The following is a 27,596-nucleotide window of genomic DNA, read 5'->3' as shown; positions in this document are numbered from 1 at the left end:
CACTTGGAGACGAGGATAGAGGATGCGATGTCTTCTTGTGTATGTTTGTTAGGATGCGTGTCTGTGCATGGGAGTGGGCACCTTGAGGGCATGCCGGGGCAGAAGAGGCTCGGATCCTCCCTGGTCAGGCATTAAGGAAGGCTAAGGGGTGCCCCAGGTCACTAGGTGCGGCCCCCGGTTAGCCAACAAGGCCCCTGAGGACCATCAATCGCTCTTGCGGCCATGTCCATTTAGCCTCACCCTTCGTCCTTTATATTGAATCAAAGCACGACAAGGAAATATCCAGCAGTCCTTGGGGTACTTTTGTTAAAATTTTCAGATATTTTTTTCCGTTCCTTTAATAACAGCAGAGCACCGAACAATAGGGCGAGCAACACCCAAAGCCTTTCATTGCCACAAGAAAATTGCAACTGAGGCGAAAGTGCAACCAAGAAAACAACAGAGAGAGAGAGAGAGAGAGAGAGAGAGAGAGAGAGCGTTTGATAACAAGTGGGCAATATCTCTGTATTGGTTGCTGACTCTAGATTGTTGTCAGCATCTACTGTTTATATGTGGTGTCTGTTTGTTCCTGACCTCAGCATTGGTGTTTCAGACAGCCAGCGGCCGTTTGTGAAGATGCAGTCGGAGATCCCTGATGTGGTGTACATGAAGGAGGGAGAGCCGCTGGTCTTCCCCTGCAGAGTCACACGCCCAGACGCCAATGTCTCATTGGTCAAGGTGAGTGTCTCAACTGTGAGTCAAACAGATCATTTCATAAGACTCATCAGCCTTCCCTCTTTCCAATAAGTAACTTTTCTGTCAGCACTAAACACAATGTGAGCCAATCAAAAGATATTTGATGTTTAATATGCAGGATTATTGACCAATGAGATGTGACAGTGGGCGTGGTCATCCAAAGAGCTGGAAACCCAGCACTGCTTTGAACAAAAACTAATATATTTGGAAAATAGCTTTCATGATATATCACTTCATTGTTTTTTGTTGTTGTTCTGGTTAGGACACAGTGTCAATCTTCAAACCTTTTCTGTCATCATGCGAGATAATCACAGCCAATCAGAAGATATTTGATGTTTAAGGCAGGATTATTGACCAATAAGAATTGACAGTGGGTGGGCTGTCCAGAGAAATAGAAACTCGTTTAGTTTTTGCTCATTTAGCTTTTTGCTCGTTTAGCAATTCATTTAGCTTTCAAGACTTGCAACTTGGTTGTTTTGTCAGAATTGTCATACTGTCTAGGGATGGGCATTTTAATAATTGTGTTCACTTGAGTGCTCAACAGATACACCAAGGACAGGGGAGTTACAAAAAAAATAAAAACTGCAAACTCTAAACTTATCACTATGTGAACACTTAATAACAAACTCAAAGCTTTTTTTTTTTGTCCGCTTCACTTAGATTACGTAATTAATACACACTGCTATTTTCATAGCCACTGGTTTGACTGGTGTTTTTTGTTTAGTTTTTTTTAATGGTTCTTCAGCGGTTCTTTGGGGTGGTTGAGGTGCTATATAGCACCGTTATCCATATAAAGAACCTGTTGAGCCCAGTGTGGTTCTTCAGCGGTTCTTTAGAGTGATCAAGGTGCTATATAGCACCGCTACCATATACAAAACCTGTTAAGCCCACTTAGCCCAGTGTGTTTCTTCAGCGGTTCTTTGAGGTGGTTGAGGTGCTATATAGCACCGTTACCATATAAAGAACCTGTTAAGCCCAGTGTGGTTCTTCAGCGGTTCTTTGGAGTGGTCAAGGTGCTATATAGCAACGCTACCATATACAAAACCTGTTAAGCCCACTTAGCCCAGTGTGTTTCTTCAGCGGTTCTTTGAGGTGGTTGAGGTGCTATATAGCACCGTTACCGTATAAAGAACCTGTTAAGCTCAGTGTGGTTCTTCAGCGGTTCTTTGGAGTGGTCAAGGTGCTATATAGCAACGCTACCATATACAGAACCTGTTAAGCCCACTTAGCCCAGTGTGGTTCTTCAGCGGTTCTTTGAGGTGGTTGAGGTGCTATATAGCACCGTTACCGTATAAAGAACCTGTTAAGCCTAGTGTGGTTCTTCAGCGGTTCTTTGGGGTGGTCGAGGTGCTATATAGAACCGCTACCATATACAGAACCTGTTAAGCCCACTTAGCCCAGTGTGTTTCTTCAGCGGTTCTTTGAGGTGGTTGAGGTGCTATATAGCACCGTTACCGTATAAAGAACCTGTTAAGCCCAGTGTGGTTCTTCAGCGGTTCTTTGGGGTGGTCGAGGTGCTATATAGAACCGCTACCATATACAGAACCTGTTAAGCCCACTTAGCCCAGTGTGGTTCATCAGCGGTTCTTTGGGGTGGTTGAGGTGCTATATAGCACCGTTACCGTATAAAAAACCTGTTAAGCCCAGTGTGGTTCTTCAGCGGTTCTTTGAGGTGGTTGAGGGGCTGTATAGCACTGTTACCGTATAAAGAACCTGTTAAGCCCAGTGTGGTTCTTCAGCGGTTCTTTGGGGTGGTTAAGGTGCTATAGCACCGTTACCGTATAAAGAACCTGTTAAGCCCAGTGTGGTTCTTCAGCGGTTCTTTGGGGTGGTCGAGGTCCTATAGTACCGGTACCGTATAAAAAACCTGTTAAGCCCAGTGTGGTTCTTTGGGGTGGTCGAGGTGCTATATAGCACCACTGCCATAAAAAAAGATTCCGTTAAGCCCCTGTACAGTTATTTAAAGGTTCTCTAACTCTCTCTTAGTCTCTTAGTTTTGTTGGGGAAATGATTAAAAACTGGATTAAAATACAGTTTATTTTCTAAAGATAACGTGGTTCTCAACATTTTGCCCCCAAGTCCTCCCAACAAGGAAATATTCCAAGGGTTCCCCACTCAAGACTTTTTGACCTCAGAAAAGCATAAAAGTGATTCAATATCGGTTTTGCCATGCACTGTAGTAAATTCCCATTCAAAGCAAACATATTAGAGAGGAGAATGGGGTGGTTCTATTGTTCTACATAGCACCATTTGACAAAGGTACTGTAAAGCACCTTTTAAGATAGATGCTTTATAGCACTTAAAATGGTTCCCCTATGATTACACCACTTTTAGTGATATTTAGCACCATTTTTGTTTAGAGTGTAGTTACTTTAAGACCTTCAGTTTGCTCTATTCTGCTCCGTTTCACTGTCTAAAAAGGAAGAATGCGCACACACGTTGTGTGCATGCTTTCTCTTGAGTGTTTAGTACTGTTGCTGCACTGAACCAAAAGTCCCTTTGTACAATGTTAAAGCAAATTGATGTGTGATGAATCTCTGAATCGATCATTGTTGTCAAGTACTGCTGTACTTAGGTATTTGTGCCATCCCTATTTTTGTCTATGGCTCCCACTACCATACATGGAGTGCAGCCTCTCCTTCTCATTCACAAATAAGTACTCTCCTCGTCCTTATCTCACAATCACTCCAGGTTATAAGGGCAAGCATGCATCTGTTTGTGCCAGTTCGGATGGAAGTGTGTTTGTGCGGGCATGTGGAGGGGATGTACAGAAGTCTTTTTGGCTCAGCGTGACATGGATACTTTAAGCCGATACTCAAAGTGAGCGGCGCCCACAGCTTCCTTTACTTGTTGGCACTGCACCACAGCCAAGGAGATGACGCCGAAACCACCTCACGCAGACTGATGTCTTCCACAGCTGCTGGCACACACAGTCATTTGAGGATTGAAGCTTTACCAAGTGATTAAAAAGATGGCTTGCTGTGCATTTAAGAAATTATTAGATGCACTACTGCATCTCTGGAGACATAGGATGAGCCCAAATATGGTCTCGAGAGGGTATAAAAAGGACTTAAGCGTTTCAGGATGAATTTCAGATGAGAAGGGGAAACGGAAAAGAACAAGTTGACCAGTTCCCCTCGCGCTGCCTTTGGCTCCTCACATCCAGGATGGAAACTGTTTTAGGATATGCTAGTGATATGACATCCCTATCCTCCCTCCTTGCTCAAAAAAGCACCACATTTCATTTCTGTTTGCTTTGTTTATGTCCTGCTGACCCTGCGCACAGATATACAAAAGGTAATCGTGCTATAAATACGGGTAATCTCCACCCTTCTCAAAGTTGGACTGTCACACACTGGTAGAGTGTTTTTTTCCTGAGAGGATTTTGCACTTGGCAATGTATCTTTAATCTTGCACCTCTCGCGTAGGGAACAATACATAGGCGGCCGCGCTCTCGCTGAAGCTGTGAAAGTAGCCCTTCAAGAAGCTGACCTGAGGGCCTAGCCATGATGTCTATATCCTGTAGTAACAGGATGTGAGGAGATGGACTGGAGTCACGTTTTCACATCCTCGCCCTCCCTCTTACGCACTGAACGGAGGGAGGGATGTTAGAAAGAAGTTGGATAACTAAGGGACCATTTATATGACACTGTTATCATGTAATAACCGAAGACTTTATGCGTTTTGGCCGCCTATTTACACGACAACGGCATTTTTGTAGGGTTTCAAAGTGCAAAAAGACACCCTTATCATCTCCATGTAAACTACAAAAACGCGAATCTGTGAAAACAGTGATGTTATACACATGCGTAGGCTATTACGTGTATAGTCTATATGCTTTTTCTTTATTTTTTTTGCAAATGAAAGGAGACAGATATTAACAGTAAGAAATAAGGGGAGGGGGGGCATATGGACATCATCACAAGTGGTTATAAGAATTAAACAAATCAACACAATAAAACATTTTATCATCATGAAAAAGATTCCTTACAACAGACTAGGATGGCATATGTTTTTGAACATTTTTGACATTTTCTTATAGGAAGTAAAAAGGGACTTTATATCAGAGGAGAACATTCTAAAATTGGGATTAGAATGAATGTTTCTGGCTCTGTGAAGAGGAAATTTACCCAGAAGACAGTATACAATACAGTATTATCAAAATTCACATCCTTAGAATGAAAATCGGACAAAAAAAGTATAGATTATGTAATTTGTGTCTATTGGCATGTGCGTTTGGCTTGAGTGCACCGTAGTAAAAGAATGCGTATGCGCGCAGGTCTTTCTTTGCAAAGTGACATCATCAGCTTGCCTGGCATTCATAATGCAGTGTTATTAGTTGTTTTAGTGGATACGTGAGAACGGGGATCGTTTTGATAACATTGTCATCTGTACAAACGTACCTGGGAAAACTGAGGTGGGATTAGGTAGTAAAGGTTAAGGGGGCACAATAAAAAACGTATCCGCTTTGCTTATGAATATCAATTAAGTGACATGACGTTTGATCCTATTTTTTTCTGAAATTGGCACTAGAAAAGTGCTACCTGTTGCAGTATTATCACTTCCCACTTATCTGTCTGTTCCAATGTTATTTTATTATTATTTATATACTATTATAGTATTTATTAATGCAGTTTTAATTTTAGTAATTTTAGTACTCCAACTAAAAGCTTATTTCAGGCAACATTTTTATCAATATTCTAATATATATAGGCCTATATATAAGGTTTATTTCAATTAACGAAAAATATTTAGTTAACAGTAACAACACTGGTTCGTTCAGTGCTTGGTCTTTAAGTCATCATTTTACGCGGCTACCAATCAAGCTGTCATTTTGTCAAGTTATGGGAAAATCTTGAAATTATTATGTAATTGTGTGTATTCAGGATACATGAAATGCTAGCTATGAAATTCGCCTTGACAAGACAAAGGAGTCGTGCATTTTGTTCCATTTCATTTCCACCACTATCAATTCCGCCACTGATTGCTGTTACACAACACAATACATAATTTGTGATGTGGCAGAAATGACAGAATTGTATTGTCCACAATTTGGACATTAAAATAGTTTATTTTCTAAAAGTCCACAAGGCCAAAAGTGCTCATATTTGAAGAAACGCTGGTTGCTCCACACCTGGGTAAAGGGCTTACCTAATGCCTTACCTAATGCAGTAGTGGTTCCTAGAAACAAGCCGATTTTGAGCAGCTCACACTGAGAGGAAAGCATTCACCTGATCCCCTGAGAAAGGGCAGGTCACTTCCACAGTGTCACATCTAAGCCTGTAAACATTTCCTCCATTGAACATGGAAGTAAACAAAATCATAACACCGCTCTCCAAGAATTTCTGAAGGACGGTGCACTGTTGAACCCATTAGAGTCCTCGTGTGCGCTGGCCAAATGAGATTTAAACTGAAAGTGCAAGTTCACCAATGGAACATTTTAGAGCTTTTCAAAGTGAAAGCAAAAATCTCTGCTGTACCTAAAAGAAATGCAAAAGTTTATGGTGTAGCTGCTGTTGTTGTTTAATAAGGACTTTTCTTACATTTTCAGTTTCCTTTCCACGTGTTAGCTCCTGATTATAGAAACATCATCTGGAGCAGCAGGCAAGGCTTCACTATCCGTAGTCCAACATTATTCTACATTGGGCTGTTTTCCTGTGAGACTCTCATCAATGGAGTCAAATACAGCAACAAGTTCTTGACTCACAGGCCAGGTAAGAGCTTAAGGGTTTTTGTTTGTTTTTTTGTTATTAACTAATTGATGAACCACATTTTGATTTTCAAACATTGTACTGTTTTCCTTCTTTTTGCAGTAAATAAAATCCTGGACGTGTATTTAAACAGCACAGGTTTGGTCCACACGTTACAGGGCGAGATGTTAGCACTGAACTGCACAGTTACAGCTGAATGGAACTCCAGGGTGTCCATTACATGGACATACCCACAAAAGGTGGGTTTTTACCCAATATGCATTTGTGCTTTATGAACTGCTGTTTCTAAAACCAAACTGCAGTTGGGATAATCAGAATCTGTAAGATTCTGTTGTGAAATTAGTTTATGTACACAGTAGCATGAGCTGGACATGGCTTTTTTAAAATAAATGAACTCACCTTGATGCATCGCTACTAAATGTATTAGTTCCACAGCAAAACACCGATCAGAAAGAAAGTTTTGTTATATTCAATTCAAGTTTATTTGTGTAGCGCTTTTCACAATAATATATTGTTTCAAAGCAGTTTTACAGAAAACGCTTGTTTCAATTAGCTTGTTTAAAGCTACACTGTGTAACTTTAGTTTATATTTATGTAGTTTATTCTTAGCTAAAAACACTGAGTTCTTTCAAAAATATATGTTCTCATTCATGTATATTTACTTATTTCAAGTAATAAAGTATTCTCGTACGTTTATAATATGCCATTGAAAATACATACGGTAATGGGTTCGAATGCGGGTCGCCATGTTGCCCCTCCATCTTGAAAGTACATCAGCCAAAGAGGGACATACCCGTAAATTCAAGCTTCGCTTTTCGCATTTTAACACTCGATGGCACCGTGTCGAATGTGGACGAGGTCCACATGGAAGCCATATTAATCTTGGACTAAATTGGCCACCGTAGGAGTTAAAACGAAATCGGAATTGAGAAGAAGAGAAACTAATATTCACTGGATGGTCAAATACCTTTTAACCGCTAGATGGGGGAAAATATCACACAGTGTAGCTTTAATATCCCTTAGAGCAAATAGACTTTTGTTCACCAAAATTTTAATTCACAACCCTTTTGCCGACCATTTTTTCCATTGTTAAACTAGCAAAAGTGGATTTGGACACACCCTGGGTGCACTTGCGCCGTGCGCTTTCAACTTTACGCTTAGATCGTTAAAATAGTATCTTACTCTTAAAAAAAAAGGTTCTATATGGCACCAAAAATGGTTCTTGGCTCGTAATCATAGGGGAACCTTTTTTAGCACTATATAGCACCAATTTTGGTGCTTCAGTGGTTCTTCAGAGGTGCTATATAACACCTTAGTCAAAGAACCGGTGAAGAACCTCTGAAGAACCGCTGAAGAACCACTGAAGCACCAAAATTGGTGCTATATAGCACTAAAAAAGGTTCCCCTATGATTACGAGCCAAGAACCATTTTTGGTGCCATAAGCCGCGTTTCCACCGCAGGAACTTTCCCCCGGAACTAGGAACTTTGGGGGGGAACTCGGTGTGTTTCGACCGCAGGAACCAGGGTCTAAATGATGTTCCGGGTAAATATTTCCCCCTCCAAACGGCCCTGCTTGTGAGGTGGTACTTTTTAAAAGTTCGGGAACTTTCGGGGGTGGGACTTGGGCGCTGAACATGCTGATTGGTTGAGCTCTCGCAGCATTTTTTTTTCCACCGCCATTTTTACAAGTCTTTTGTGAGGTGGGTTCTGCATTCAGTAAATATTTTCTTTGCAACAATGGAGTATATAGAATAGAGTTATAGTATATAGAAGTATATAGTATATAGAACCGTTTTTTTTTAGAGTGTATGTGTCTTCTCTACAAATCTCAACAATGTCACAAATTGCGCTCAGGTTTGCCAAAATATCGATGTCTGCCAAGTCTCAATATGAACAAAAACATTTTTCAATTAAATTCTTCAAAATGAACAAAAAATGTATTAATATCAAAATTAAAAGTGCTTAAAAGTAACCCTCTAGTGGTTAAAAAAAAAAAAAAAAATGCATTTTGTGGAAGAACATTATTTTAGTTGTGCTTCGGCTCGGCATGACTGTGCGGATGGCGGATGAATGTTATTATCCTACTGCTCATAAAACATTCACTACTAGGTTTAAGAGATATAACCAGTTTAGATGGAAAGAATCTCAAGCTGACTAGCTGAAGACGAAACTGTAGCTATTTCCATTAATAGACATGGTACTTCCTTGAAAATTAATTCCAGCACAGCGCTTCAACAGCCGTAATGAAATAACCCTTCACAATAGATCATGTTTTGCCAATTAACTCTGTTAGAGAGCTAAATATGGCAATTTATCGGTTCAATAAAATACCTTACTCACCTGCTGAGTAATTTCAAATTTTCAAATTGAGGAAGAATTGGCCTCAGCCATTGGCCAAGCCAATGTTGATTCTTGTTTTATTACAAGCTCTGTCGCATTCTCTTTTTGCCAGCAGACTCTCGTCTGTTCAGAGTTTGTTTAAAACAGGTAATTCCCCGGAGATTGCTTCATGTCAAACTTTCTTGCTCGTTGTGACAAATAACCAATGTCCCTCCCACATCAGACATATACATATACACATATATTTACGGATATGACGAGACACATGAGCGAGCGCGCAATTCCCCGCAAAAACCATCCCGTCATGTCTAAAATATAAACACTTATGATAGGTCTACAATAATGAATCAGGGTAAGACAAAAAAACGTTTTGAAGGAATTGATTAAAGATTGATGATGAATTGACACATTATCAAAATTTTGTTCGTTTTAACAGTTACGGTAACACTTTAGTTAAGGGGCCAATTCTCACTATAGTTGTACTGTATATTAGCATGCATATTACTAAGATATGGACAGTTTATTCATACTTATAAAACACATATTAATACCTTATTCTGCATGACCATATTCTGCATCCCTTAATCCTACCCAATACCTAAACTTAACTACTACCTCGCTAACTATTAATAAGCAGTAGTTTGGAGTTTGAGGAAAAAGTGGTAGTTAATCCTTAGATAAAAGTGAGAATTGTAAATTACAAATTAATCATTTTGGTCACACTTTAGTTTAGGGTCCAATTCTCACTGTTAACTAACTATTAACTACTTTTGCCTCAATAAACTTAATTACGGCTTATTAATAGTTAGTAAGTTAGTAATAGTTAGTGCTTTGTAAGTACTTATAAACAGTCAATATCCTAGAAATATGCATTCTAATAAGTACAATAACTAGTTAATAGTGAGAAATAGCCCCTTAACTAAAGTGTCACCATCATTTTGCTAAAATAAATTATTTTTAAAGAAATATTTAACAGAAATTCTTTCTTTTTGGCATCTAGAATATTTTTTTAACTACAGTTTGTGTCCTAAGGACTAAGGAGGCATTGTTTTACAGACATTACCTTTTAAAATTAAGTGTTTTAAAATGGCCAGTAACGTACAGCTCTTCTGTAGCCTTCGTTTCCTCTGAAAACCATGTTTTTTGTATTTTTCTTGTTTGGAACAAAATGAGCGTTTGTGACACAATTTGCTCTGCTTGTTCATACTTCAGGCTAATGGATCGGCCACTATTAGCAGACGCATATCCAGGAGCAGGACCAACATGCTGTTCTACAGTGTTCTCACCATCCCCAGCCTGAGCAAAGCAGACAGAGGACTCTACAAATGTCATGTGACAAGTGGTCCATCCAAGCGAGACACAAATACCACGGTTATTGTCTATGGTGAGTTTTAGAATCAGTTCCCTTGTTGCTGGTTTCAAATTTACTCTAAATCAGTTGCAAGTTTCAGATTTATACTATATATACACCATACCAAACTGCTGAAATGTTTTCCCCCAAAATGTTGTGCTATTACACTATTGACAGCTTTCTACCTCTCAGTCGTCCACATGTATGTTTCTGATTGTCCTATTTTCCTGTCTGTCTCTTCCCAGACCAGCCTTTTATTCGCCTCAAGCACAGAAATGGCCCTGTGGTTCAGGCTTTTGCAGGACAGAAATCTTTCCGTCTCACTCCAAAACTAAGGGCTTTCCCTGCACCTGAAGTCATCTGGTAACATTTCCTTTGATTACATTAATAGATGTAAATCTAATGTTTGCAAATGTTCATTAAAGGGAACAGAAACAACATATTTGGAAAAAATCTCAACAGCTGAATCTGTTGCTTAGGTTGAAGGATGGGATGGTCGCAGCCGAGCGGTGCTCCCGTTACCATGTAGACGAGTTTTCCCTGGTTATTCGGGATGTTGCGGAAGAGGACGCAGGGATCTACACCATCCTTACTGGGATCCAGCAGTATGGACTTTTCCAGAACCTCACACTCACATTGGTGGTAAATGGTGAGACTTAACATAAAGAGATCTTTCTTAATGTTATAGGACTGTTTCTTTTCAGATCCATATTCAACAAAACATTTTTGTAACTACTCTACTACTAACTAGCCTGGTTCTACCAGACTCTCGTACATTTCATTTGTACAGATAGTCTGGCCACTCTCCATTGACAAGCGTTTACTTCCTTGAAGGCGGGTACACTGTTGAAGTTTATAACTATTGGATCTGCCAAGAGCCACTCTGGATCTGCCATAACCAATCGCTAACGTTTGGTCGTGACTATTGTCACGCGCCGTTCGCCTTTATTTCTCACATGGAAGTCCGTAAAAATAAATGTGCAGCTACCTCAGTTATAAAACCTTGTGCATTCGGATTGTGATTTATTCACGGTGGAGGGGAGAGTTTTGTGATCGGGAATGCGCTGCTCACGTTGTCCATAACATGATTGTATGCTGTAAATAAAATATCATATGCTTGGTATGATAAGAATAAATGCTGCCGTAACGGCCCAATTCAAAAGTTTACGTGCTTTTCTTCCTTTCATTTTTTGAGCGTGATGAAATATATTGCTCTTGTAAATACTTGCCAGCATTTAAAGAAATACAAGTCTAGAAATGCATCCAAATTACAGCGAAGCACAACCGCACGGTGCTCTGCAGTGGTAAAAAAGGATATAAACAGTTCATTTTGAAGTGATAAATTCTTGAAAACTCAGAGATGTGGATTCGGACAGCAATTCAATTACCACACGACCTTGGTGTTTGTCAGAAGCAGTAGGTAATTCGGCCGGGGATTTTTACACGGGTGGTGGGAGACGGACGGCAATAAAATCACTGACTAGCCCCTGTAAATGATGACAATACCATCCGACCGCACGAGAAACAATTACCGGGGCTTCAGCCAACTCCTTCACCACTAACCGAGCGAGCTGGAAAATCAAACTTGTCCCGGGATACAACATCATGGCCACCAACAAAACTCAGCAACGATTGTTCTTGCTCCGGCTTTAACTTCTGGAACTGAACGGAATGAATGGCTTCGCTCGCATCTTTTCTCCGCCGCCATTACTGAGCTACAACTCAAACTAGCGCACGACATCAACGTCATCGTTCTCAGCCACTCCCTCTGTTCGCTGATTGGACCGGTAAAAATTTGTTCAGAGAAAACCTAAGACTATACCGCAGTCCCAGACGGAGTACTGAAGGAAAATGAAAATTGAGCCGAAGTACGTAGGAGGGCGGAGCCAGGCTCACTACTAACTACTTTGAGCCAAACGTTAAAATAAAAAAAAAAATCAAATTGATTAAAAATATTCCTATAGTTTTACAATATGTGTGGGATTAAAATGTGTCTTTTTATTTTATTTGATTGGATTTTTATTTTATTTTATGGAAATGAAGACAATGTGACCTAACTTCCTTTTCTCTTCTATCAAAATCTGTTCACAGTGAAGCCACAGATTGGAGAGAAGACAGTTTCCTCTCATCGACCCGGGACAGTCCAGCGAGGCAGCAGACAAGCCCTGCACTGCACCTCTCACGGTGTCCCACCACCTCAAATCCAGTGGCTCTGGCATCCGTGCCCTCCGAAAGGCCTGTAAGTTCACCATCCACGCTGAAACACAATAATGTTTGTCCAATTTGAAATAAGGCAGTGATTAATGCACATTGAAATACACAACCTTATTAGTGTGTGCTAAAGCCACTCATATAACAATAAATGATTGGCATTTTTAGGAAAGGTTATGGTCTCCTTGTTTTATTCAGGCCTCTGCAAGCTCTCTAATCCCCCATTTTATTTCACACTATCATGTTTTAAAAAGTGAAAGCATTACAGTGAACTTTCTAAATTTGAAAGCATTTCCCCAATGACTGACCAATTGGACTTGTTGCCCTTTAGTCACAGAGGAAAGGGATACAGTGAAGAATATTGAGTCAGGGCCAAAAATTCAGTCACTTTTAATTTAGTATTTGAGCCAGGTGAAAAAACACACGCGAGACAATGTCATTTTGCTAGGTTTGGATTTCCCACACTAGACTAAGTTAGATATCCTCTCTATCATTGCGTAATGTCCTGAAACCATTTTAAACAGTTCGGTAATTTCACACTGTACCTGGTCACAGTGTGTTTGATGTGTTTTTTTTTAGAATGAATGCACATATGACTGGAGACATGTGTCTATATTTACACACACACACACACACACACACACATGCACTGTATGTGTGTGTGTTTTTGTGAATAGAGACCTGTTTTGTCTAATTCAGCATGTGTTCAGACAGGGTTTCCTCTTAGCCTGCAGAACAGATGCTTGAGAAAGCCTTTCATGTGTGTGTCTCTATTCATTTTTTGTGTGGATGCAGACGCTCGTGTGTATGTGTTTGTATTTGTGTGAATGTGTGCCTGGTACAGTCACAGAACTGAACTTAACTCCCGAGTTGAAAGTGCAGAAAAAAGCACTTCAAAAGAAGCCAGTTCCGTGCTTACAAGCACAATTTGTTCGTTTCTAAATCAAACACTATGATTTAATGAACTTCCTGTGCAGAACGCTGGCTGTTTATTATTGTGATTGCTCAGACGCATCCTGCCATGCCTTCTTCAATGTCTGACACACCACATATCCACCGTTCTCATGAGAAAAAATGTAGCAAGCGTTACTCGGAGATCATCTCACAGAAGCACCATTCCACATACAATACTGACTTGCTCCCATGTAGACACACACACACACACACTGAGATTTTGGTTACACTTTAAGTATCGTTGCACCTACATGTCAACTAACTCTCATTAGAGTATTAGTAGAGTATAAGTAGACTGTTAGGGGTGAGTCGAATAAGTTGACATGCAACTTAAAGGATTAGTTCACTTCAAAATGAAAATTTAGTTGTGTTCGTGTCTTTCTTCAGTCGAAAAGAAATGACGTGTTTTGAGGAAAACATGGAGAAAAATCCTGGAATGTTTTCCGCAAAAAACTGAATTATTTATTTTCGACTGAAGAAAGAAAGACATTAACATCTTGGATGAGATGGGGGTGAGTAAAATATCAGGACATTTTCATTTTGAAGTGAACTAATCCTTTAAAGTCAGTAGATTGTTTGTTGGGGGACCAGCAGATATTAAGCTGTGTTGACTTGTTAGTTGACATGTAGGTCTAAATAGAATGTCTAAAGGGGACCATCAAAATAAAGTGTTACCAAGATACGCACAAACTCTTTAGTATGACACTGCCTTTTCTACTTCAAATTTGTCCATTTTTAGGCCATGCTTCCCCTTATTGTACTGCCATCGTGACATGTTAGATTGGTGATATTTTCTTGGCCTATTCTTTGAGTGCTTCCTAAAAGAACTAAAAATGAAATGTCACTGAGAGGAAAAGTCTTGTTGGCTGGAGTAATGCATCAGACTCCTAGTATGCCCGTTGTCCTTCATGCATTCTTAAAGTGATAGTTCACCCAAAAATGCTAATTCTGTCATCATTCACTCAGTGTTAACAATGTTTGTTCCCTATTGGCTCTCATTAGTTTGACAAAAACAATTGTTCTACAGAAGAAAATCTGTTATCTATCACTGATATACCATTATAGTTTTATTTTGAATTAGTTTTTATTTTTATAATTTTCTGTTTTCAATTTGAGTAATTTTGTGTTTGTGTTTGTCATTTTAATGTCTATATAGCTTTTATTAGGTTTTAGATTATTTTGCTTTAGTTATTTTAGTACTTAAACTAAATGTAAATGAGAAATTATGCCTTGGGCATAATGTAATTTTATTACATTTCAGTTGATCTATATTACATATCAGGTTTTTAGTTTTATTTATTGAAAATAACCCTGCATAGAGGTTTGGAACACATTTTTTTGATGAACTATCCCTTTAAGAAATGCTTTGCTGTTCTATTTGCGGGCCCACACAGAATCTGCATCCACAAATTTCCTCGGAATAAGAACACTCATCATTCACAAAGTTTATTCAAAAGTAAATGAATTATGCTTTCAGTTACCAATAAGTGTCTGCTACACTTAATTTAACACGTTGCCATGTTTGAATCCATTCTGGGGGATTTTATGCTAAAATGCAAGAAAATACAGGAAATACCCACATCTGGGTCTGCCTTAATGATATAATTTTTTATCATTTGCATATTGATTTTGCTGAGATACTCGTCATTGCATCAAGTAAAGTATTTATGCTAAAAAAAAAAAAAATGAAAGCACTGTGTAAAGCTTGATCATTGAAAGGTATTGTATGTACGTTCTGTTGAGAGGTCTTGACTGGCTGGACCCTGACTCAGGCCCTTATTCTTTATAGCAGCCCGGCGCGGCTGGCCTGACGCTGCAGTGGAGGAGGCCCAAGGAGAGTGGAGTTGTGGGCCGGGCCGGCCTGATAGCGGCTGGATGGGCTTTTGCTCGGCCATGGGAACAGCAGCACTCTTATCTCAGCCAGGCAGGAGGCGCAGACGGGCTTCCTGTGCGAAAAATCAGAGCGCTTTTCCTCTCGTTGTTTGGCTTCCTCCCCGACGCGAGACAGCTTCCCAGCAGCGTGATTGTCCCTCCGTCTTCAAACGTGGCACAGTCCGCTTCCTCAGGAGCTTGATCTATTCTTGAGAGTCCCTGATCCCACACACACACCCTCCGCCCCACTTTACTGATCCCCCACAATCCCCCTCACCTGTCCTGCCACACTCACAAATAACCCTACAACTGCCAGTGCCCTTCCTTATCCAGCCACCCCAGAGACGTGACTAAAAGCAGGCCTTCTCACAAGGATCCAGAACAGCTGGGCTCACACAGGACGGAGGGGCTGATATCTCTGCACCCCTGGAACTACGTTCTAATTTATTCCTTTTTTGTTTTGTTTTGTTTTTTTGTTGATGTTCAGAGACAGTTTTTTCTGCTCTTCCTCTTTCTGAGCGTGATCCCCATCCATACACACTGCCTGGTGCTGCTTTGCTTTTTGTGTTCTTGAGTGGTACTATAAAGGATGTATGAACCAAGCCTCCATCTTCAAAGCCCAGACCATCAGTTATAGTTCTAACATCCACAAAAGCTGTGAGTTCAGATTGTACAAGATGAAAATATCCTGTATCAACTATCTTGACGTGAGCCAAGGAGGGCAGAGAAAACCGAGGCTCGCTATTTGGATTTCTTTTTTTTTTTCCATTTTTTTTTTTTTCAGACTGGATCTGGCCCAGAATACCTGCTGTGTAGGAGTTCTGATGGGCCAGAAATGAATGACAAAAGCTCTGTGTCATCCTATATGTCAACTTATGTCACACTCTTCCACTTCACGGTGATGCTGTGTATTACAGTTGTTTTATTTTGGGCTGAAAAAGGATCCTGCCTGTTTGTATGCAAGTGTTTGTGTGTGTGTGTTGAGTGAGCGTTTGTGTGTTTGTTTCTACTCTACGGGTCTCTCCCAATGTGATTCGCCCCTTTTTATACAGATTGTCTATGAGTAATATATGATTCTAATATTTAATAATTTTATACAACTAACTTACTTATGGTAAATATCAATAATTGCCAAATGTGTAAGAACGCTGATAAAAAAAAATGTATTTTTAATATCTAATGTATGTGTTTATATCAAATGTATTTGTTTTTGCATTAAATTTGCTTGAAATTATTTGTACAATATGGTCTGTTTGGTTCCAAAAACTGCATAAGTTCTCACAGATGGCAAAGGTGTAGCTAAAATATTGGGTGATTATAATAAACTGTTTCTTGACTGATGCTTTTCTAGACAATAAAACAGAGTAGATTTCAATAATGACCCACTGAAGTCGGTTCGTAATACTGTACGCAGGCACACTGGGTACATGGATGAAGGTGTGCGAATGCAGAATGGGTGAGGATGTTTGTGGTAAAACAAATGGGTGTTTGAAGTCTCTGTCTCTCTCACTCTGTGTGTGTGCGTGTCTGTATGTGAGAGCGAGCGAGCGACTGTTCCCGGAGAGCCGTGGGAGAGTGGACTGTGTGTTTGAGAAGTGCTGTTGTCATGATCAGGGTGGGACATACGAGGACAGAACACTCACTGTCTCAGCCAAATAGGAAGAGCAATCAGAAAGAGTCGTCAAAGCGAGGGAGGGGTAACAGGGCGGTGGGCACACAGTCACGGACAAATACCCATCACCACGGCCACCAGAACCTTGCTCCAAAGATTAGAGACCTTAAAGAATTGGCATGGATAAGATAATGGGATAAATGCCTAGAAGTTGGTGTGCAAAGTGGATGAGAGGTTGGAACTTCGGAAGCATGGCCGGGATGATTTACAGGCAGGAAAGGGAACACATCCAAGCCCCACACACTGCTAATTAAGGAACACTTCAACGAGTGTCACCATATCCTGATACGGATGACACGCACACACACTGAGAAAAGAATTTCCAAAAGAAATTCCATAGAAAAAATTCCAGAAGCTGACTAAAGTAAAAAATGAATTCCCAAGAGACCTGTGATAGGAAGTTTCCGGTCTTCCCCTTTTGGGCCACAGCTGCGCCACACATCTGTGTCTTCTTGTGACATCACTGCATCGACACTTGTGAACTGAGAGTGCTGTCGTTCTCTCTTCCTCTTTCTCGTCCTCTGTCTTCCTCTCTCTCTAAGATGTGAGAAGCCTCCTCCTTCCTCCTGGACTGCAGTCAGAGAGAAGACAGAAGTCACGTCCACCCACAACCCCATCCTGACCATCAGCCACAGACAGGAAGTGTTAGAAGGGAAGAATAAGGTGAGTGTTCTAGTGGGTGGACTGATCATAGGGGACAGACAAAATGTATACGCAAGAGGGCACACAAGAACGCAAAACGACTCCCCCGGGTTTCACAAGAGCATCTGCTCTCCGATCTGTGGAATTATGTGTTCCACCAAATGTCTCTAGATAACAGCAATCAAGTTGTAGTTCTATTCAGTTCTGGAGGTGGTTAAACAGGTGTCCTTGCGCTCTGATTGCTGGATTTATAACAAGAATACACCCTCTCCATCCTCCATACATGTTCCTGAATCAGTGTTGGGGCCAGAACAACAATAAAATAATGACAATATTGTTAAAATAAGGTGTTAAATAATGAATAAAATAACGATGAATAATAATTTTCAGTTTAATAAATATTACAACCTTGTATAAGAAACATTGAGGGAACAGAATCCCTTCTCCCACCCCCATGGTGAGAGATATAATTGTAATGGCTTAAAAGTTGTTGATTCTATGCTTTATGGGGATGGATCTTAACTGGTTTCAGTTTAACAAATATTAGAACCTTCTTGCACAAGAAACATGCGGGAACAGAATCCAATGGCGAACAACCCGGATGTCTGAATCAATTTCCAACCCTCATCAAGAGACATAATTATATATTAAATTCACATTCACATGTATTATTATATACACTCTAAAAAAAAAGTCTCGTAATCATAAGGGAACCTTTTTTAGTGCTATATAGCACCAATTTTGTTGCTTCAGTGGTTCTTCAGAGGTGCTATATAGCACCTTAGTCAAAGAACCGGTGAAGAAACACTGAAGAACCGTTGAAGAACCGCTGAAGAACCACTGAAGCACCAAAAATGGTGCTATATAGCACTAAAAAAGGTTCCCCTTACGAGCCAAGAACTATTTTTGGTGCCATATAGAACCTTTTTTTTTTTAGAGTGTAGTGGCTTTAATGTTGTTAATTCAATCCCATTTGGGGATGGATCTTAACCAGTATAAGTTTTATAATTATTAGAACCTCCTTGTATAAGAAACATGTGAACAGAATCCAATTGCGAGTAATCCGTCTGTCTGGATCGTATCCCCATGGAGAGACATGTTAGTTTCATGGGTTAAAGGTAGTTGATTCTATCCCGTTTAGGGATGGATTTTAACCAATATAAGTTTGATAAATATTAGAACCTCCTTGTATAAGAAACATGGGTGAACAGAATCCGATGGTGAGAAATCCAACTGTCTGAATTCATTCCCCAACCGCCATAGTTAGACATGTTAGTTTCAAGTTATTGATTCCATCCCGTTTGGGGATGGATCTTAACCAGTATAAGTTTGATAAATATTAGAAATATTGTATAAGAAACATGGGGGATCAGAATCCGATTATGAGCAATCCGGCTGTCTAAATCGTATCCCCATATAGAGAAACATGTTAGTTTCATGGGTTAAAGGTTGATTCTATCCCGTTTTGGGATGGATCTTAACCATTATAAGTTTGATAAATATTAGAACCTCCTTGTATAAGAAACATGGGGGATCAGAATCCGATTGTGAGCAATCTGGCTGTCTGAATCATATCCCCATAGAGAGACATGTTAGTTTCATGGGTTAAAGGTTGATTATATCCCGTCTGGGGATGGATCTTAACCAGTAACCAGTAAACTTTGTATAAGAAACAAGGGTGAACAGATTCTGATGGTGATCAATCTGACTGTCTGAATCAGTTCCCCACCCCCATCAAGAGACATGATGATATAGTGGCTTTAAAGTTGTTGATTCCATCCTGTTTGGGGATGGATCTTTTCCAGTATGAGTTTGATAAATATTAGAACCTCCTTGTATCAGAACCATGGGTAAACCGAATCCGATTGTGAGCAATCCGGTTGTCTGAATCGTACCCCCATAGAGAGACATGTTAGTTTCAAGGTTTAAAAGTTGTTGATTCCATTCCGTTTGGAATGGATCTTAACCAGTATAAATTTGATAAATATTAGAACCATAGTTGTATAAGAAACATGGGTGAACAGAATCTGATGGTGAACAATCTGACTGTCTGAATTCATTCCCCAACCGCCATAGTTAGAATCAGTTCCCCACCCCTATCAAGAGACATGATGATATAGTGGATTTAAGGTAGTTGATTCCATCCCGTTTGGGGGATGGTTCCTTACCAGTATAAGTTTGATAAATATTACAACCTCGTTGTAAAAGAAACATGAGTGAACACAATCCGATAGGGAGCAATCCAACTGTCTGAATTCATTCCCCAACCGCCATAGTTAGACATGTTAGTTTCAAGGTTTAAAAGTTATTGATTCCATCCCGTTTGGGGATGGGGATAAGTTTGATAAATATTAGAACCTCTTTGTATAAGAAACATGGGGGAACAGAATCCAATGGTGAGTAATCCAGCTGTCTGGATACATTCCCCCACTCCTATATGGCTTAATGTTCCTGGATCAACATCACGGGTCATTGCTTGTCCTGGAACAACATTATCAACAGAAAATATGGCTAATTATTGATTTTAGGGTTTGTGCGTATGACTTCAGTTAGGGGCTTGAACAGCATTCTTATCAATCAAGATTAGAGTTTGAGTAGGCATTGTGTTATGGCTATGATTGTTTGATGAGAATGTAGTTCCTGGACAAACAATGGAAGTCGATGCAAGAACATATTGAAGGAAATCATATAATGCATAAGTGGTTTTAATCTTTCTAGCCATGTTTGTCTGCATGTTTGCTTGCATGCAATAGTTGTTTTTGTGTTTCCACAGACTGTAGGAGTTCTGACAGTTGGCGAAGCATTGATCTCTGGTATCTATCGCTGTGTTGCATCAAACTTAATGGGCAGAGATGAACTAGACGTCCATTTCTATGTCACAGGTATTACTTTACATCCAAAACTATTACTTTATGCAAAAATATTTGCTCCATATATTTTTCTTTCATACTCCGTCTCTCTCGTTCCCATTCTTATCCCTCCCTCCTCCGTCCCCTTGTTTTCGAGGGTTTGCTTTCAAACTGTGCTAAATTCAGCCACAGTGGATGTAGCCCATCCTGGCTGTTGTCATAGTGACAGGGTGGAGGAGTGAACAGGAACCTGTGGCTCTTATCATGCTGCCTCCTCGTGCGGTGCATTATTTGGAGAACGCTGGTGGTGTTCGGGAAAGATAAACATTATCTTCCATCAGGAAACCCTCGAACGGTTTCCACGGGAAATTTCAAATAGCTAAAGTAAATAGTGCGCCTTTACACTAGCGTCTTATTGCTACTTGTACTGACAATGGCTATTCAACATTGTCATCAAAGGTTACAAAAAAATATTCTTGGTCAACACTCCAAAATGGCAGTAGGTCTGCATGTATTCTGTCTCACTGTATCAAGTATTTATGCACAGGAAGTGGAAATTGAATCTTCTTTTGTCCACCATCACAGATGTCAAAGGAGGCCTTATCGCATCTTTAGAGGAAGAGCCCAGAGAGGGCGGAGACCTTCGTCTGGTTTGTATAGCCAATAGGCATCTCTATTCAGACCTTTCATGGTATAGAATAACGAATCAGTCCACAGTATCAGAGGGAGCTTCAGTTCTCAGCAGGGAGCTCACAGAAGGGCACTTCTCTCACACCCTGCACCTTCTGCTGAAGAATGTGACTGCACAGGATTCAGCAACATACCGCTGCTCTGCCACACATCTGCTTACAGGAGAACGTACACACCTAGATACAGCAGTTGAGGTCACAGGTGTGTCTTTAAGAGTTATTGTGTTAACACACACACACACACATGCTCTCATTAAAGGGATAGTTTAGTAGATATTTTGCAGAAAGTACTGGTTGGTCATTTCCAAACAATATACGTGAACACGGACAGGAACTGTCAAACATCAAAAAATGACAAAAAGTACCATGATAGTGGTCTATATGTAATATGTATAATCTCTTTTGCATTCATGCACATACTAATACACCATTTTAAGAAATGGCACAACAGGTTTGGTATCAGAAAGGGTGCATTAATGCACATGGCTTAAAGGGATAGTTCACCCAAAAACGATAATTCTGACATTAATAACTAACCCTCATCGTTTCAATCCATAAGACTTTCGTTCATCTTCGGAAAACAAATAAAGATCTTTTTTATCTATAATAGAGAGAGCTTTCTGTCCATCTATTGACGGCAATGCAATTATCACTCAAAGTTCATGATCCATATGAATTGAGTGAACCTCATTGGTTCTTGCAGAAGCTCAAACGTGTTGTGTAACATGAGAATGAACCTCATTGGTTCTTGAGGAAGCTCAAACGTGCTGCGTAACACAAGAATAAGCCTCATTGGTTCTTGAGGAAGCTCAAACGTGTTGCGTAACATGAGAATGAACCTCATTGGTTCTTGAGGAAGCTCAAACGTGCTGCGTAACACAAGAATTCATCTCATTGGTTCTTGAGGAAGCTCAAACGTGCTGCGTAACGCAAGAATAAGCCTCATTGGTTCTTGAGGAAGCTCAAACGTGTTGCGTAACATGAGAATGAACCTCATTGGTTCTTGAGGAAGCTCAAACGTGTTGCATAACACAAGAATTCATCTCATTGGTTCTTGAGGAAGCTCAAACGTGCTGCGTAACACAAGAATAAGCCTCATTGGTTCTTGAGGAAGCTCAAACGTGTTGCGTAACATGAGAATGAACCTCATTGGTTCTTGAGGAAGCTCAAACGTGCTGCGTAACACACAAGAATAAACCTCATTGGTTCTTGAGGAAGCTCAAACGTGTTGCGTAACATGAGAATGAACCTCATTGGTTCTTGAGGAAGCTCAAACATGTTGCGTAACACACGAGAATGAATCTCATTGGTTCTCGCATGAGCGAACATGCTTGAGCTTCCGTTGACCACAACTGATGTGTGAGCTGATGAATGTGTGTCAGTTTTACCATTCCTTTATGAACTTTTTGAAGTGTCAGAGTGGTAGTTGCGTTGCTGTCAAAAAAGCTCTCAGATTTAATCAAAAAGATCTTCATTTGTGTTCCGAAGATGAACAAACATCTTACAGGTTTGGAACGACATGAGAATGAGTAATTAATGAGAACAGAATAAAAAATTTTGGGTGAACTATCTTTTTAGCAATGGTTACAGCTGATAGTTCCCGTACCACATTCATACAGACGTTATTGTAAATTGCTGTGCGAACAGTATATTTCAACACTCAAATTCTCAAATCATTCTCAAAACTGGACTTAGTAAAAACATCAACAAATAATAATAATAATAATGTCTATCGACAGTGATGTTCTTCAAAAATAGTGTGGGAAAAAGTGGGTAACTGTAGTATTTAAATTGTATGGCAAATAGTGGTTTTTAAACATCTGCTGAAGAAGTTAGATGCAGAAGCCATCAGACTTCTCTCAGAAACTAACTTTGAGTCACGTAAGGATGTGCTTGCGGACACCCACACATTTAGAGACATGGCGGAAAGAGAAAAAAGAGAGAGGGAGAAAGACAGGGTCCTTGGGAACTGGAGCTTCCTGTAGTCCTTCTCTCCAAGGCTGTGTGAAGCATAACCTCTTTGGTGTGGGAATGAGATCCAGTCAGGAGGAAGAGCACACAATGGCACTTCCCACTATGCCACATTTACAGGCTGATTCACATGGCCAAAGAACAATCAGCCAATCAGCCACTGTCACAGAACGAGGAAAGAGACAATAATCAATTGTGTCCCAGAGGAAAATATCTCTAGCAGAAGTCAGATTATTATTCCCCTCTTTTACTAGAGTTTTATGTAATCAAGCTTCATGTGAAGGATCCCTCCTTCCTCAAGGACCCTTGGGGGTTTTGTTGTAACGTAAGTTAACCTGGAATGATCTTATATTAATCTACATAAATGTAATGTTTAATTTGTAAAAACTCTCAACAGCGTAAGCCTATGCAATAGTAAGCATTCTTGGCCAGCTAACCCGGAAATATCAGTTAAGAATGTGTCATTAAGACCAAGAGAGGGACTTTGCTGAATGGCACAACTCCAGTGGCTGCAATTCAAACATTCCAGGCCTTAATCTGCAATGAAAGAAATACAACCCACAGTCTATTCACACTTTTGTAACAATAGCGAACCGCGTCGCCTGTAAATCACTCAGCTGCTTTATAAGGTGGACATATAATGCTAAGTGCCGTGGCTTCCGTCAGTCTTCCCAGAGGTGTTTTTGATCTTTTTCCGAATAAACCGATTCAGTGGATGTGGAAAATCGTGTGTAATGACCCCTGACCCGAGCCCTCTTTGTCTCAAACTGTACAGTTCTGCAGGCGCCGGTGCTGCTGCGAAATCTGAGCGATCACAGTGTCAATGTAAGCAGCTCGGTCACTCTCCGCTGCCCCGCTCGGGGAATCCCACACCCCCAGGTCACATGGTATAAGGAGCAAAGGAAGCTCCAGCAGGTGTCTGGTGAGACTAGAAAGTGTACTTTTGGAGTACTTATTTTAAGAATCCTGTAAATGAATATATAACATGCGTTTCTTTTACTGACAGGAATTATGCTGTTTCCAGAGGAAGGGACTCTACATATCGACCGAATTACAGTTGAAGACCAGGGACTTTATACCTGTGTGGCCACCAATGAGAGAGGGTCTGTGGGGAGCTCCGCCCACATTTGGGTTCAAAGTAAGCTACTGCTAAGCAGGCACGTGCAGAGGGGGGGGCTTTGGGTGCTCGAGCCCCTGCCCTTTTTCAAAATGATTCAAAAGTGCCCCTCTCAGACAAATATCAATGATAATATCGTGGTCAACAAAACTAAATAAATGTGATTATTATAACATGACAATGTATACAATAGTAACGAACGGCTCAAAAGTCGGACAATTTATGTTGAGGCGTTGCCATAACGCGTTTCTATGGATCGCGTGCGTTTTGATTGACAGCTGATTTTCCTCTGTTCGGAAGCGGCTCTCGAGCCAAATATGGTCCTTTCAGAGAGTGTGTGGCCTTACGGGAAAAAAAGTAAACCAATATTTTTTTTCATCCATAATCAGAGCTAATGTGTTGATTTAATTACAAATCTATATATTATATATTTTAAAGTATTACACAATTCACCAATGCCCGTTTGTCATGTATATACACCAACCAATCGTGATCTGGCAAAGCAAGTTCAAATTCCATTGGGCGATGTGAAGCGGTAATTTTCTGTTCTTATTCATAAATCGGTTGAAAATTACATGGACAGACGAACTAACGTTTGTGGAACGATTTCCTGCGGTTTATCTCATTTTATAAATTGCATCACTGACAAAATGGATTTTAATAGACAACAAACAAATCACTGTACAAAACCATGCAGCAGCAGCAGCAGCAAACGTCGCATTAATGGTAAGTAGTGTTAAATTCACTTGTATTTATGTATATTGATACACCGTTTACCATTTCATGAAACTATCAAAGTTAACAAAAACCAAGTGCCACCGGCATACAGGCCTATTATGTGAAGATACGTGAAAGGACTTTATTATATTACCATTTTTGAATATTATGCAGCATTATGAAAGTCTCTTATGTTCATCAAGCCTGCATTTATTTGATAAAAAACAGCAATATTGTGAAATAATATGTTTTTCTATTTTAAAATAATTTAAAATATAATTTATTCCTGTGATCACAGCTGTATTTTCAGCATCATTACTCCACTCTTCAGTGTCACATGATCATTCAGAAATCATTCTAATATGAGGATTTAATGTCAATGATTGAAACTGTGATACTATTTTCAAGATTCTTTAATTAATAAAAAGTTCAAAAGAACAATGTAATAAAATTTCACAATATTAGGCTACTGTTTTTTTCTGTATTTTTGATTAAATAAATGCAGGCTTGATGAGCATAAGGATATATATCCTCATGCAGGGTCTCAAATGTAAAAAAGGGGCAATATGTAAATAAATATATATATATATATATATATATACATTTACATATTGCCCCTTTTTTACATTTGAGCCCCTGCCCCTGAAGAACTCTCTGCACGGCCCTGCTGCTAAGACAGGAGGAAATTCACTCTTTTTAATGTGTGGTATTATTTCAAACCTTTTTATCTGTTTTATGGCCAGTGTAAATTTAATAATAATACTAATAAGAAATAATTGTAGTTCTAAAACACAGAACTTCGCATTTTTGTTCTAAGGATTTTAGTTTTGTTCTAAAAAATAAAAAGTAGACAGTCAGGTTAAACTTTATTTTAAGGTGACGTAGTTACATTGTACTTACTTAGATAAGTACTGAGTAATATTAATTAAATATACTTACTATAGAGATATGGTTAGTTTTAAGGTTTGGGGTTACACTTTATTTGAAGGTGTCATTGTTACGGTGTAATTATATATTTAGGTGCTGAGTATTATTAACATGTATAGGGTTAGGGTAGGATTAGGGTTTGGTTTAGGGTTAGTTGCATGTAAATATACATAATTTACTGTTATTACTATAGTACATGTAACATTTGTAACAAGCACACAGTAAAGTGGGTTACACTTTATTTTAAGGTGTCCGTGTTACAGTGTAAATATGCATTTAAGTATTGAGAAATATGAATGTACCACATTTACTTACTATAGTGTTTGGTTTAGGGTTAGTTGTGTTATTTAGGGTTAGGATTGGGATTTGGTTTAGGGTTAGTTGCTTGTAATTATGCATAATTTACTGTTATTACTGCAGTACATGTAACATGTGTAACAAGGACACTGTAAAATAAAGTGTTACCATAAAGGGTTACCGGGTTTAGTTTAGGGTTAGTTACTTGTAATTATGCATTATTTACTGTTATTGCCATAAGTACATGTAGTAACATGTAACTATGTCACCTTAAACTAAAGTGTTACCCACAGTCATGCCTCAAACTAATTTTGAAGCCACTGTGTTAACAATGTAAGTTGCTAACATGTTTTAAATATTTAGTCGCTTGTAAGTAATGAAAATCAACTTTACCATCATTTTAAAAGTTTGGGTATAATATATTAATATGAAATTAATAGCCTACTTTTATTTACCAGGGATACATTGAAATGATTAAATGTGACAGTAAAGACGTCTACATTAATTGTTACAAAAAAAATATATTCGTTTGAACATTTTATCCAAAGAATCTTGCAAAAAGTGTCACGTTTTCTACAAAAATAATTTGCTGTAAACAAAAGTAAATGTTTATTGACACCAAACCAGCATTTTAGAATTATTTCTAAAGGATCATGTGACACTGAAGACTCGAGTAATGATGCTAAAAATTCTGTTTTTAAATATTGTAATAATATACACCTTTTTCTGTATTTTTAAACAGAAATAGCTAAATACAGCCTTGGTGAGCACAAGAGACTATTCGCAGTTTCTTTCTCTCCCATCTTTTTTTTTTTTTCTCACATTCCCTATTTACTCTTGTCGGATGCTTCTAAACTCAGTGCTGAGAGGAGACGTTCACGCTGTTCTCTTCCGATAGGTCAGGAAGGAAACTGTCTCCCATTTTCATTTCCCACAGATGGCCTTGGCTTTTCAACCCTTAAACTGTTTACCTATTTCTATGTAGGTTCATTTGTTTAGCTGTTTCTATAGAGGCTAATGCATTACTCATGACCTATAGGGAGTTGTCATGCTCATGGGGGCGAATCCGATCCAGGTCATGTCCCAGTCTTCACCCCTCTCTTTTTTCTCTTTAAACACATTCTGTGACAACACTTATTTATGCATCCTACAGGCTCATCTGAATCCCTTTCTCTGGAGATTCCGACTTTAGCATGTACGTGCGTTGTGGCCACTCTCTTCTGGCTGCTTCTCACACTGCTGATTCGGAAACTCAAAGAGGTGAGAGCCGGTCAAACCATATGATGACCAAAAAATGACTTGTATTACTGACCCATGTAATGTATATCTGTATTATGTGGGTCATTCTCAGCCAAACTCCATCAATGGCAAAGTAGAGTACCTGCCAATCATCATGCACCCAGGGGAGGAGCCTCTGCTTGAGCACTGTGACAGGTTACAGTATGACCCCGCCCAATGGGAGTTCCCACGTGACCGCCTTAAACTGGGTAAATTGTGTGTGTGCTTTATAAGTTGTATTGATGCTGTTATGCAGGATACT

At 39.5% G+C, this 27,596-nt stretch overlaps 1 protein-coding gene across 2 annotated transcripts in view; it reads left to right on the top strand.

The window, feature by feature from the left end:
* flt1 (fms related receptor tyrosine kinase 1) overlaps positions 1-27,596 on the top strand; it is a 44,895-nt gene that overhangs the window by 5,562 nt on the left and 11,737 nt on the right. For both annotated transcript variants that reach the window (XM_079805824.1, XM_079805825.1), the window contains exons 4-17: positions 593-717; positions 6,287-6,449; positions 6,549-6,685; positions 10,000-10,171; positions 10,384-10,501; positions 10,618-10,787; positions 12,230-12,377; positions 17,390-17,510; positions 20,263-20,371; positions 20,924-21,229; positions 23,774-23,920; positions 24,005-24,136; positions 27,210-27,316; positions 27,408-27,543. In XM_079805824.1, the coding sequence (XP_079661950.1) occupies positions 593-717; positions 6,287-6,449; positions 6,549-6,685; positions 10,000-10,171; positions 10,384-10,501; positions 10,618-10,787; positions 12,230-12,377; positions 17,390-17,510; positions 20,263-20,371; positions 20,924-21,229; positions 23,774-23,920; positions 24,005-24,136; positions 27,210-27,316; positions 27,408-27,543 (2,091 nt within the window). The remainder of the gene's footprint in view (positions 1-592; positions 718-6,286; positions 6,450-6,548; positions 6,686-9,999; positions 10,172-10,383; positions 10,502-10,617; positions 10,788-12,229; positions 12,378-17,389; positions 17,511-20,262; positions 20,372-20,923; positions 21,230-23,773; positions 23,921-24,004; positions 24,137-27,209; positions 27,317-27,407; positions 27,544-27,596) is intronic.

The sequence above is a fragment of the Gobio gobio genome, assembly GCF_949357685.1.
Source record: "Gobio gobio genome assembly, chromosome: 23".
In the NCBI taxonomy this organism is placed as follows: domain Eukaryota; kingdom Metazoa; phylum Chordata; class Actinopteri; order Cypriniformes; family Gobionidae; genus Gobio; species Gobio gobio.
This window is presented reverse-complemented; position numbering and strand designations above follow the sequence as displayed.